General features: G+C 43.6%; 1 protein-coding gene across 2 annotated transcripts in view; it reads left to right on the forward strand.

Annotated features, from left to right (window-relative positions):
• The window catches only part of GABRB3 (gamma-aminobutyric acid type A receptor subunit beta3), a 299,133-nt gene that overhangs the window by 200,561 nt on the left and 86,041 nt on the right, over positions 1–12,531 (forward strand). For both annotated transcript variants that reach the window (XM_088829723.1, XM_055417672.2), the window contains exon 4: positions 6,915–7,135. In XM_088829723.1, coding sequence (XP_088685849.1) covers positions 6,915–7,135 — 221 coding nt within the window. The remainder of the gene's footprint in view (positions 1–6,914; positions 7,136–12,531) is intronic.

A 12,531-nucleotide genomic window follows, 5' to 3' on the forward strand; every position in this document is an offset into this window, starting at 1 on the left:
CACCTCATGCGACGAGTTGACTCACTGGAAAAGACTCTGATGCTGGGAGGGATTAGGGGCAGGAGGAGAAGGGGACAACAGAGGATGAGATGGCTGGATGGCCTCACCGACTCGATGAGTTTGAGTTTGAGTGAACTCCGGGAGTTGGTGATGGACAGGGAGGCCTGGCGTGCTGTGATTCATGGTGTTGCAAAGAGTTGGACATGACTGAGCAACTGAACTGAACTGAACTGAACCACATGGATTCAACAAATGGAAACCTAGGTACCAGGAAAATCTGTTGTGAGAGGGGAGATGGATGCAGTGTTGGATACTCATTTTTTGACCGTTGAAAGGAATGAATTAAGATTTTTAAAAATAAATTTTGTTTTAAAAAGTGCCAAGATTTCCCCAGCCTAATTTTAGTTGCAGAAATGCCTGCAAAGGAAGCCTCCACCACTGAGGGCTTATGTAAGCTTCTTGAAACAATTTCCTGTCTTCCCTGACCTAAGAACAACTTACCTGTGAGGTTTTGGGCTCATATACTTGCTGAACCAGATGCAAATGCAGGTGTCCTGTGGCTTTCACAGCTGCAGTTAAATATTTAAATTTGGCTTGGAGATTGCCTTTCTTTCTCAGGGTTAGTAAATTTTTTCATTTCCTGTGCTGAGGAAATCTAGTCAGTTATCTAATTGCAGAATAATGAGCAGTATTTCCACTTTCAAATATATATTCTTTTCATCTTATTTTGATAAATACCAAGAAATTTCCACAAGCAGGAAGAAATGTTGTTGTTTATCTCTTATTACAATTTGTTTGAGCTGCTTGAGTTATACACCCAAAGGTTTTATTTTTTTGTTATTTGTTGTTCCTGCTGCTGTTTGTATATTCTCAGGGGATTTTATAAGGACAGTCACCTATGCACAGATTCTTGGTCCTTGAATGCCTCATGTTTAAGAATGCTTGTTCGCAGCCTCCTCAGACTGTATTTCACAGTCTGCATCCTCTGCTGCCTCAGCACATTGACTCCCAACCATGGGATCATGGGCTGGGCTAGTGTCCTACTCAGAAACTGTGGCTTCTGTCTTTTGTATGAAATGGAATTTTGTAATATGGGGTAAAATCTAGCAACACTTGTGTCATGTTTTTTCAATGAGAAAATATGACACAAATTCTAAACAAATGACTTATTCGTTTATGGAGCCCTACCTAGTAGTGTTTGCTGTAAATAATCCACCTGCAATGCAGGAGACCTGGGTTCGATCCCTGGGTTGGGAAGATCCCCTGGATTAGAGAACAGCTACCTACTCCAATAATCTGGCCTGGAGAATTCCATGGACTGTATAGTCCATGTGGTCACAAAGAGTCGACTGAGCGACTTTCACTTTGTGAAGGCAGTATAAAGCCTGCGGGGATAGGCCTAGCCTTGGACTTTAGTGTTTCATGCTGTTTGATTTAATACACATATGTAAAAAAAGGAGAGAATGGAGAGGGCCTTGACTTCAAGTTATCAAAGGACTTTATATGATCCCTAACAGAAGCCCTGAGGCATGAATTGCCCTTTAATTGAATGCTTTTATTTGTAAGATTCTTGTAAGAAGGTGTCTTTGTTTTGAATACAATTCCTCAATACTTTTTCATGCTTATTCCAAGTTCATCATGAACTTTTTATAACAAAGGGAGAGAAGGGCAGGGGGTGGAGGGAGAGAGATATTCTAGACATTTTGTCTTACATAATGATTTAAAGTTTCAGCTTTAGCATCAGTCCTTCAGGAAGAGAAGGGGACGACAGAGAATGAGATGGCTGGATGGCATCACCGACTGAATGGACATGAGTTTGTGTGAACTCCGGGAGCTGGTGATGGACAGGGAGGCCTGGCGTGCTGTGATTCCTGGGGTCGCAAAGAGTTGGACACGACTGAGCAACTGAACTGAACTGATTGATTTAAAAAATTTTTTATTTGGAAAATTGCTTTACAATTTTGTTTTGGTTTCTGCTATACAACAGTATGAATCAGTCATATCTATAAATCCCTTCCCTTCTGAACCTCCCTCTCCTACCACCATCCCACCCTCTAGGTCATCACAGCACAAGACTGGGCTGCTTGTGTTATTTAGCAACTTCCCACTATCTATTTTATACATGTATACTATGCTGTATATGTCAATGTATATTTATACTATTATGTCAATGCTACTTTCTAAAATCATTCCCCCTCACCTTCCCCCACTGTGCCCACAAGTCCATTCTCTACTAGATTCATCAGTACCATTTTTCTAGATTCCATATATATGCGTTAGTATGTGATACTTGTGTTTCTCTTTCTATTTACTTCATTCTGTGTAAGAGGCTCTAGGTTCATCTACTTCCCTACAACTGACTCAAATTTGTTCCTTTTTATGGCTAAGTAATATTCTATTCTAAAAATGTACCAAATCCTCCTTATCCATTTGTTGATGGCTGTCTAGGTTGCTTTCCTGTCCTGGGCATTGTCAATAATGCTGCAGTGAGTATTAGGGTACATGTGTCTTTTTCAGTTATCATTTCCTCAAGGTATATGCTCAGTAGTGGGATTGCTGGGTCGTATTTTAGATTTATTCCTAGTTTTTTAAGGAATCTCCACACTGTTTTCCATATGGCTGTATCAGTTTACATTGCCACCAACAGTGCATAAGGGTTCCCTATTCTCCACACCCTCTCCAGCACTTATGGACTGTAGAATTTTGATGATGGCCATTCTGATTGGTATGAAGTGATATCCTATTACAGTTTTGCATTTGCATTTCTCTAATGATGAATATTGAACATATTTTCATGTTTATTGGCCATCTTTATGTCTTCTTTGCAGAAATGTCTGTTTAGGTCTTCTGCTCATTTTTTGATTGGGTTGTTTGTTTTTCTGATATTGAGCTGTATGAGTTGCTTATATATTTTGAAGATTAACCCTTTTTCAGTTGCTTTGTTTGTAACTATTTTCTCCCATTCTGAGGGTTTTCTTTTCATCTTGTTTATTGTTTCCTTTGCTGTGCAAAAGCTTTTATGTTTTATTAGGTCCTAATTGTTGATTTTTGTTTTTATATCCATTAATCGAGGAGGTGGTTCAGAGAGAATCTTACTGCTGTTTATTAACCCAGTGATTTTAATGAGCTGTTGTGTTTGTGTGCTCAGTCATTCAGTCGTGTCCAACTCTCTGTGGCCCCATGGACTGTAGCCTGCCAGCATCCTCTGTCCTGGGAATTTTCCAGGCAAGAATACTGAAGTAAGTTGCCATTCCCTATGCTAGAGTATCTTCCTGACCCAGGGATCGAACCTAAGTCTGTTATGTCTCCTGCAGTAGCAAGCGGATTCATTACCACTGGCGCCAGCTGGGAAGTCCTGATGAGCTATCATAGTTTGAACCAACTCAAACTGAAAAACTCACATTTATGCATCATACCCTAGAGAGTCCCAGTTCTCAGTGGCCTGGAGAAATCTAGATGAAGATACAGTTGCATTTTCCCTGTCCCCTGTCATTGCCTGACCTCTCTCCACTAAATCCCAACTCCTAGGAAACCAATGCTTTTAATCAGGGCCTCCCAAGTTCCCAGTGCCAGCCTCATTCGGTGGTTGGACTTAGACCTAAACAGAAAGCTGAGTGCTGTCAGGGTGGACTGTACCTGAGTCTACCTCCAGTGCTAAGGTCAAAGACCAAAACGGCCTCAACTTCAAATCCCAGTTCCCCCAGTTGCTTGTGTAACTGGGGGTGGGGAGGCAAAGTATATGAACTCTAAATTTTTCTTTCTTCATTATTCGGGGATGGTAATGAGAACAACAGCAACCCCTGCCTTGTATTTAAATAAGATGATCTCGCATAAGGCCTGGTGCTTGTTGTTGTCAAGACAGGTTGGCCACTGCTGGCATGTGAACGGTGTTCCCTAACACACCTCCCAGGAGTCGGTGCTGTGGCCCCACAACTGCCCAAGACAGCAGAGGGGGCTTGCACCTGTACAGTCACCTCTCCTTTATCCACTTTTATTCCTTTATCTACCTCTTCTTTCTCTGCAGGAGAATGAGGTGAGATGCTGACTGGTATCCCGCTGAAGTCACAGTGCCCTTGCTTTCCAAGCCACGGCCCATGCAGCACATTTGCATTTAAGTGCTGCTACTTTTTATCCCTGTGTTTATCCTAAGCTCTCCAGTACCTCAGTCCACTCAAGTCACTCAGCAAACACCCAAGACCAGAACTGAGCAGTGCTGCTGATGCTGTGGAGAGCAGCAGAACTCAAAATCAGACCCTGCTCTGAGCTTGCAGGCTGAATGACAGCTGGGCTCCCGGGGCAGCTGACACATGGCGGCGCCCCACCCGCATGGCAGCCCACGTGAGCACCAGCTGTAAGCGAGATGGCAGAGCAGTGCTAGACTTCACGACTCGGGCGGAGGAGGAGGGCTTAGAAACCAGGGGAGAAACAGATGAAACTCTTATATTTCAAAAGAATGCAATTCAGAGAGTTATATTTAAATTGAAAATCCTTTAGCTGCTCCTGCTAATTTACCTCAATCTCGTTATGCCACCAAAACTTTGCATACTTCAGTTAAAATCCATCACCTACATTTACTGACGTTATGGTAGTGCTGGGACATGATTGTGAACTTTACAGGCCCGTCCACATCCTGAGCGTCTGCATCAAACCTACTACTTGTGGCTTGCTAACCAACAGCCCTTTTCTCTGTCCGCCCTCATCACCCCCCAACAGGATCTCCCACTCACTGAGGGCTTTGCTCATCATCCCTGTTACCCACTGAACTCACCATTGCAAAACTGATCTTCCTCACCCACAGCTTGAATTTAAAACATAGGTTTTATTATTATTCAGGTATGGCAAGGCCACCAGATAAGGAGACAGTTCTCATTGAAAAGAGAGTTTGTCACCAGCAGACACCAAGAGGAGGGGGCATGTTAAAGCATGAGAAATCAAAAACTGAAAGACGTGGTTGATACACGTGGTTATGTCACTTGCTGCTTAGAAACCTTCAGTGTTCATTGCTTTGGAGCCAGTGTTCGAGTTTCTCCACTTTCTGGTCACTGCTGCAGTCCAGCCTTGCCCACCACTCTATACTTTCCCCCTCTTGCACCCAATGTTCCAGCAAAACTGCACTCCTGGGGTTTCTCATCAGTTCGGTAACAGCAACAGTTCTTGTGTGACTTTTCGTTCCCCTACCTTGTGTCTGGATGACCAAGGCTTCAATACCACCTGCTTTGTGAGAATCTTTAATTGGTGGTGGGACTTTGTATGTGTGTGTATGTGTGCTTCACACAATTAATACCAGGCACGGACCTTTGCCATGGAAGTGAGCAGGAAAATGTGCCTGTTTCTTCGCCTCTACTCAAATGCTAACTTTCTTTCTAGTTGCAATAAAGCTTCAATAAAGGGCTTCCCTTGTGGCTCAGACGGTAAAGAATATGCCTTCAATGCAGGAGACCTGGGTTCGCTCCCTGGGTTGGGAAGATCCCCTGGAGAAGGAAATGGCAACCTACTCCAATATTCTTGCCTAGAGAAGTCCACGGACAGAGGAGTCTGGCGGGGTACAGTCCATGGGGCCGCAAAGAGTCGGTCACAACTGAGCGAGTATGAATAGAATAAAAAAAATAACAAAATGGGCCCCTCAGGCATTTTCCAAGTTTTGTTTACCCCTCTCTGATTTTTTATGGGCCCTCTAGCTTAAACTTTCTTTTGTTTGTAGTTGCAAAGCATGTATTGGTTCTGTCACCTCCCTGTCTGTGACGGCACCTGGAGAGGAGCCCAGGGGTGCTTTGTCATTTTGGAGGCTCCTCTGCTCCAGCAGCCTTGTGGCGAGCGACAGACCGTCAGTGACACGGGCAGCTCTGAGAACTGCCCTGTGAGGTGGCGAGAAGAACTGGATTCGGTGTCAGGAGACCCATGTATGGGAAAGATTCTTCAACTGGTTTGCCGTCTGCCCCTCATTGCCTGCACAGCGGATGTGCTCTGCCAGTGCGGAGCCCTCATGCTCCTGCCTGTAACAACAGTAATTTCTTCTTCCCTGGCTGGAGAGTTTACAGACTCCTTTGGGTTTTTAGATTGGATCCTTCCACCATGCAGTTCAGGATGTCCCGTGAGCATGACCGGGTTTTTAGACCTGATCACTCTGGACTTGAACAGTGATTGCCAAAAGGAATAGAAATTTAAAAATAGAATTTCCATGCTCAGCCTCTGATTTGTCTTCCCCCCCACTTTCTTGTTGCACTAACTACTTTGCAGAACAAAACCATGGGGTCACCTGCCTATTTTGCTGCTTATTTTGTGGGGGTTGCACCTAGTGTAGTGCCTCCTCCCACATCCAGCTTTGGTCCCATTTTCTCTAAGTGTCTTCCTCTCGGGTGATGACAGGGCCAGATTAGTGTGTGGTACTGGCCTTGCAATCTAGAAGGACACGTGACGCATAGAGACTTCCCGCAGGCCATCCTGTCCCCAGCTGGTGGCTTTTTCTAGAGGGTCCCACGTACAACTGTGCAGAGGGTGGAAGGAAGGAGAGGAAGAGCCTAAACTGCTGAGAGTCTGTAGCCAGGATTGGCCTATTGTTGGCTGCTCAGGCATAAGTATGCCTGGTGGGAGGAGGAGGACCTAGGTAATGTCTGGGTTCCCTGCCAGCACTCTAATTTTATGATGACTTTTTTTTTTTTGGCTTTATTTAGGGTGTCTCTTAAATGCCAATTTGTCTAGTCTGCTTCTTACCTAAATAAAACAGAGTGCTTATAGACATGATGTACACCTGTTAAAACCAGTGTTTGTATTTACAAGAAAGCAACCACTGCTTCCTAACCCTGTCCGAAAATAACCCACTTCTCATGGATTCCAACCTGAATGGGGCCAGTTGTGGAGGAAACTTACCTGTGGTTGAGCACAAACTCCATTTTTCTTTTCTTTTTTCCCCCCAGGATTACACCTTGACCATGTATTTTCAACAATACTGGAGAGATAAAAGGCTCGCCTATTCTGGGATCCCTCTCAACCTCACGCTGGACAATCGAGTGGCTGACCAGCTCTGGGTGCCTGACACATATTTCTTAAATGACAAAAAGTCATTTGTGCATGGAGTGACGGTGAAGAACCGCATGATCCGCCTCCACCCTGACGGGACGGTGCTGTATGGGCTCAGGTCTGTCTGCCCTGTGGGCTGGGTTCATGGTTGCATGGCACGTTGGCCTTGAGTTTCACTGGAGTTGATTATAGTAAGTGAGGCCATGTCCTCCGATTAATTAAGAGATATCCATGAAACATTCTGAAATCTGAAGAAGAAGAACCTTATAAATCTAAGGTTTGGAGCATTACTGTTACTATAAAGCAAGGCTGTTTTTCAAGCAAGTGAAAAACAGCCCCCTTAGATTGAGTTGATGTAATTGGGCTGTAAGAACAGATTCCCTCAGGACGGATTTCCCATATCATAACCACAAAGGCCTATAATTCATATCACCTTCTTACTTTAGAGGCTTTCAGTAAAGTTTCCTAGAGCCATTTTCAGAGTTGAAAAAAGGGTCTACGTGTGCTGACATATGGTATGGTTCCCACAGAGCTTTATGAGGTGGCGCCACCAATATTTATGGGGATGAGTAAATATGAGGCTTCCTGGTGAGAATAACCTCTCGCCAGGTCTCATAATGAAGTCTTGTGAATTCGGAAACCAGACTGTTTGCTGTCTGGAACCCTGAGGAGTCCCTTGGCTTCCCGGGTTATCCTGGAAGCCACCAAGCCTTCCCATGATGCTCCACCACTGCTGGTTGTTAGTAATTTTGACTTCCAGCATGGTGACCTTAGCAATCTGTGTCTCCTGTGTTGACTTAGCACTGCTTTTTGTTTTGTTTTAGAGTAAGTATGTCTGCCTCACAGCCAGGAATGGGGCACAGGTGGTTATCTTGGAGCAAAGGTTTATCTCCAAATGTTGTGAATCTTCTTTTAAAATTTAACTTGTTTATGGCTGCGCTAGGTCTGTGCTGTGGCACACAGGCTCAGTGGTTGCAGCTGGTGGGCTCTAGAGCGTGGGCTCAGTAGTGGTGATGCATGGGCCTAGTTGCCCAGCAGCGTGTGGGAGCTTAGTTCCCAGGCCAGGGGTTGAACCTGGGCCCCCTGCATTGGCAGGCAGGTTATTAACCGCTGGACCACCAAGGAGGTCCCTGTTGTGAATCTTTGACTAAGACTCCAACAGGGCTAAAGAGTAATCATAATAATGTATATTTTAATCCATACCACTGTGAACTTTAGTGGTTTGGGAAGAGTAAAGGGAATTATTTAACGCTGCCTTAATTGGAAAACATTAAGTGACTTCCTTAAAACACCAGTATATAGAATGAGAGTTGGAATTTTAGCAAAAATCAGACTTAACTGTAAGAGAAAAAAGTGGCACATATCAACTAAGCCATGGTGTTATTCTAAAAAGAATCTAGATAATGTTTCCTTGGGATATTTTCAGCATCTTGTATTTTTGCCTTAAAGTGAGAGATGTGGTTGAAAAGTTGAAATTCTGACAAGTAAAAAAATTGGTTGTTCAAAAGATTATCCAGAGGCCATGTAAGCATAAAATGGGGAGTCATGTTCTTCATTCACCTGCCCTCCCTCCCCAAAAATGTGGGTAGAAATGTGTGTGTGCATGAGTGTGTGTGTGTGTGTGTTTGTGTGTGAGCATGTGTGTAGTGGGGGCGAAGCATAGGAAGCAGATATCAATGAAAACTAGGCTTGGTCTTCTTGGCTTCTTGCTGCTTTAGTTCTCTCCATTTTTATTTTTATGTTGTTTATTTTCTCATCAGGGCTAGAGTACATTTAGTGTATCTAAGAAAGAGGTTTCACTCTGTTAGGACAGTAGCTGAGTCCTCTCAGATTGCTTTAACAAACACCCACAACAGACACATATTTCTCACTCTCTGGAGGCTGGGACAAGATCAAGGTGCCAGCAGCTAGTGTGCAGGAAAGGCCTGCATCTTCATTCATGCCAGGAGCCTTCTCACTGTATCTGCACATGATGGAAGTGCTGTGGAGTCTCCTTTATTAGAACACCAATCCCATTCATGGGGCTCCACCCTCATGAACTAAGCCTTCACGTTCCAATACCACTTTGGGGTTCAAATATGAATTTGAAGGAACACAAACATTTGGACCATAGCAGACAAGATGATACAATGTGAATGAAAGAACTGTAATTAATTTCCAAACTCCATGTGAAAGTGTTGGAATTCACACCATAAAACAGGCAAGAATAAGAAAAACCAAGAGATTAAAATTATGTAACAGCTAATACTCTGACTGTAAATTTTAATATAGAATTTAAATAATAATGTAATAATAAGCTATGGGATCCTTTTAATAGTAAACTTTTTACAATTACCTAGAAAAACTCTGGTGAAATTTACTTCAGCTAAGCTATTTAAAATCCTAAAAGATGATGCTGTTAAAGTGCTGCACTCAATATGTCAGCAAATTTGGAAAACTCAGCAGTGGCCACAGAACTGGAAAAGGCCAGTTTTCATTCCAATCCCAAAGAAGGGCAATGCCAAAGAACGTTCAAACTACCATACAGTTGTACTCATTTCACATGCTAGTCAGGTTATGCTCAAAATCCTTCAAGCCAGGCTTCAGCAGTACATGAAACCAGAACTTCCAGATATACAAGCTGGGTTTAGAAAAGGCAGAGGAACCAGAGGTCGGATTGCCAACATTTGTTGGATCATAGAGAAAGCAAGGGAACTCCAGAGAAGCATCTGTTTCACCGACTACATGAAAGCCTTTGACAGTGTGGATCACAACAAGCTGTGGAAAACTCTTAAAAAGATGGGAATACTAGGCTACCTTACCTGTCCTCTGCAAAACCTGCATATGTGTCAAGAATCAACAGTTAGAACCTTATGTGGAACAACTGACTGGTTCAAAATTGGGAAAGGAGTAAGACAAAGCTGTATATTGTCACCCTTTTTGTTTAACTTATATGCAGAGGCTTCCCAGGTGGTGCTAGTGGTAAAGAACCTGCCTGCCAGTGCAGGAGACATAAGAGACATGGGTTTGATCTCTGGGTCAGGAAGATCAACTGAGTAGGAAATGGCAACCCACTCCAGTTTTATTGCCTGGGGAATCCTATGGACAGAGAAGCCTGGCATGCTATAGTCCATGGGGTCACAACGAGTTGGACACAACTGAAGTGACTCAGCATGCATGCATGCAGAGTACATCATGTGAAATGCCAGGCTGGATGAAGCCAAGCTGGAATCAAGATTGCCAGGAGAAATACCAACAACCTCAGATATGCAGATGACACCACCCTTATGGCAGAAAGTGAAGAGGAACAAAAGAGCCTCTTGATGAAAGTGAAAGAGGAGAGTGAAAAAGCTGACTTGAAACTCAACATTCAGAAAACTAAGATCATGGCATCTGGTCCTGTCACTTCATGGGAAATAGATGGGCAAAAAGTGGAAACTGTGACAGATTTTATTTTCTTGAGCTCCAAAATCACTGCAGATGGTGACTGTAGCCATGAAATTAAAAGATGCTTGCTCCTTGGAAGAAAAGCTATGACCGACCTAGATAGCATATTGAAAAGCAGAGACATCTCTTTACCAACAAAGGACTGTCTAGTCAAAGCTATGGTTTTTCCGGTAGTCATGTATGGATGGATGTGAGAGTTGGCTGTAAAGAGTGCATTCTTGGGTGAGTGCCGAAGAATTGGTGCTTTTGAACTGTGGTGCTGGAGAATACTCTTGAGGGTCCCTTGGACTGCAAGATCAAACCAGTCAATCCCAATGGATATCAACGCTGAATATTCATTGGAAGGACTTATGCTGAAGTTGAAGTTCCAATATTTTGGCAGCCTGATGCAAAGTGCCAGCTCATTGGGAAAGACTCTGATGCTGGGAAAGATTGAAGGCAAAAGGAGAAGAGGGTGGCAGAGAATGAGATGGTTAGATAGCATCCACCTAACTGACTGACTAATTGACTCAGATGGACAGGAATTTGAGCAAACTCTGGGAGATAGTGAAGGACTGGGAAGCCTGGAGTGCTGCAGAACTTGGGGTAGCAAAGAGTTGGACAGGACTTAAAGACTAAACAATAACAACAAAAGTGAAATTTATATTCATTACACATCTCAAATAGCCTCTTAAATCAGTAAATGGATTTCCAGATCATAGCTGTTTTTATTCAAATGGGCTTTACAGGGGACTCGGTGTTCAAGAATCCGCCTGCCAAGCAGGAGATATGGTATGAATTCCTGAATCTTCCTGAGTCAGGAAGATCCCCTGGAGAAGAAAGCAGCAACCCACTCCAGTATTCTTGTCAGGGTGATCCCATGGACAGAGGAACCTCGTGGGCTACAGTCCACGGGATCGCAGAGTCAGACACGACTTAGCAACTGAAGAACAGTAGATCTCAATATAGACTACCCTGGTGGTGCAGTGGGATGAACCCATCTGCAGTGAAAGAGGTGTGGGTTCTATTCTTGGGTTGGGGACATCCCCTGGAGAAGGAAATAGCAACTCCCTCCAGTATTCTTGCCTGGGAAAACCCATGGACAGTATCCTAGTGGTCTTTAGTCCATGGGGTCACAAAAGAGTAGGACATGACTTAGTGACTCAATAACAACAAATGTCAGTATAGGCCCTAGATATTTATTTAGAACCTCATATTTTTTCAACAATTCTTACATGTGGAGCTATACAGGCTGTCAGAAAGGAAATTAAATAACAGACCATTTTCCACATGTATTTATCAGCTATAATGTGCCATCTAAATTCCTTTGAAACTGGCTAATCTAGAAATTTCTGCCTTCAGTTTAAAAAAACTCACATAGCTATAGAAATTAATTTGAATTTGAAATAATTTGAATTTTTGGACAGAAGGCACATTCAGTTCAGTTCAGTTCAGTAGCTCAGTCGTGTCCGACTCTTTGTGACCCCGTGAATCACAGCACACCAGGCCTCCCTGTCCATCACCAACTCCCGAAGTTCACTCAAACTCATGTCCATCGAGTCGGTGATGCCATCCAGCCATCTCACTCTCTGCCATCCCCTTCTCCTCCTGCCCCCAATCTTTCCCAGCATCAGAGTCGTTTCCAGTGAGTCAACTCTTCGAATGAGGTGGCCAAAGTATTGGAGTTTCAGCTTTAGCATCAGTCCCTCCAATGAACACCCAGCATTGATCTCCTTTACTGATAATTTTATTAAATTCATCTAAGTACATATTCTGTGTTATTCTGTGTGAACTGAAGTACCATCTATATATTCCACAAGATATACTCAGCCACACTATATGTATTGTATATTTTGATAACATAGTGTGAGTGTCGCCCTCCATCCTCCCCTTGGTAGGGTTTCCTAACTTCCCTCTCTTCTCTTTTTACTGTTGTACTCTCTGGATCATGTTGGTGACATGGCGAGAAAAAGATGGACAGTGTTTGTATCCTTTTAGCAAATAGGTCTACCAGTGTCTGGTCCTGGAGGGGATCTGGTACAGCTGAGAACTTGAGTGGATTAAACCCCACAAGGAGGTTCATGGAGCACTGGGGTTGTCAGTCTCCTG

The sequence above is a fragment of the Moschus berezovskii genome, chromosome 21 (genome assembly GCF_049115385.1).
Source record: "Moschus berezovskii isolate FMDL1 chromosome 21, NW_MosBer_1.0, whole genome shotgun sequence".
In the NCBI taxonomy this organism is placed as follows: Eukaryota; Metazoa; Chordata; class Mammalia; order Artiodactyla; family Moschidae; genus Moschus; species Moschus berezovskii.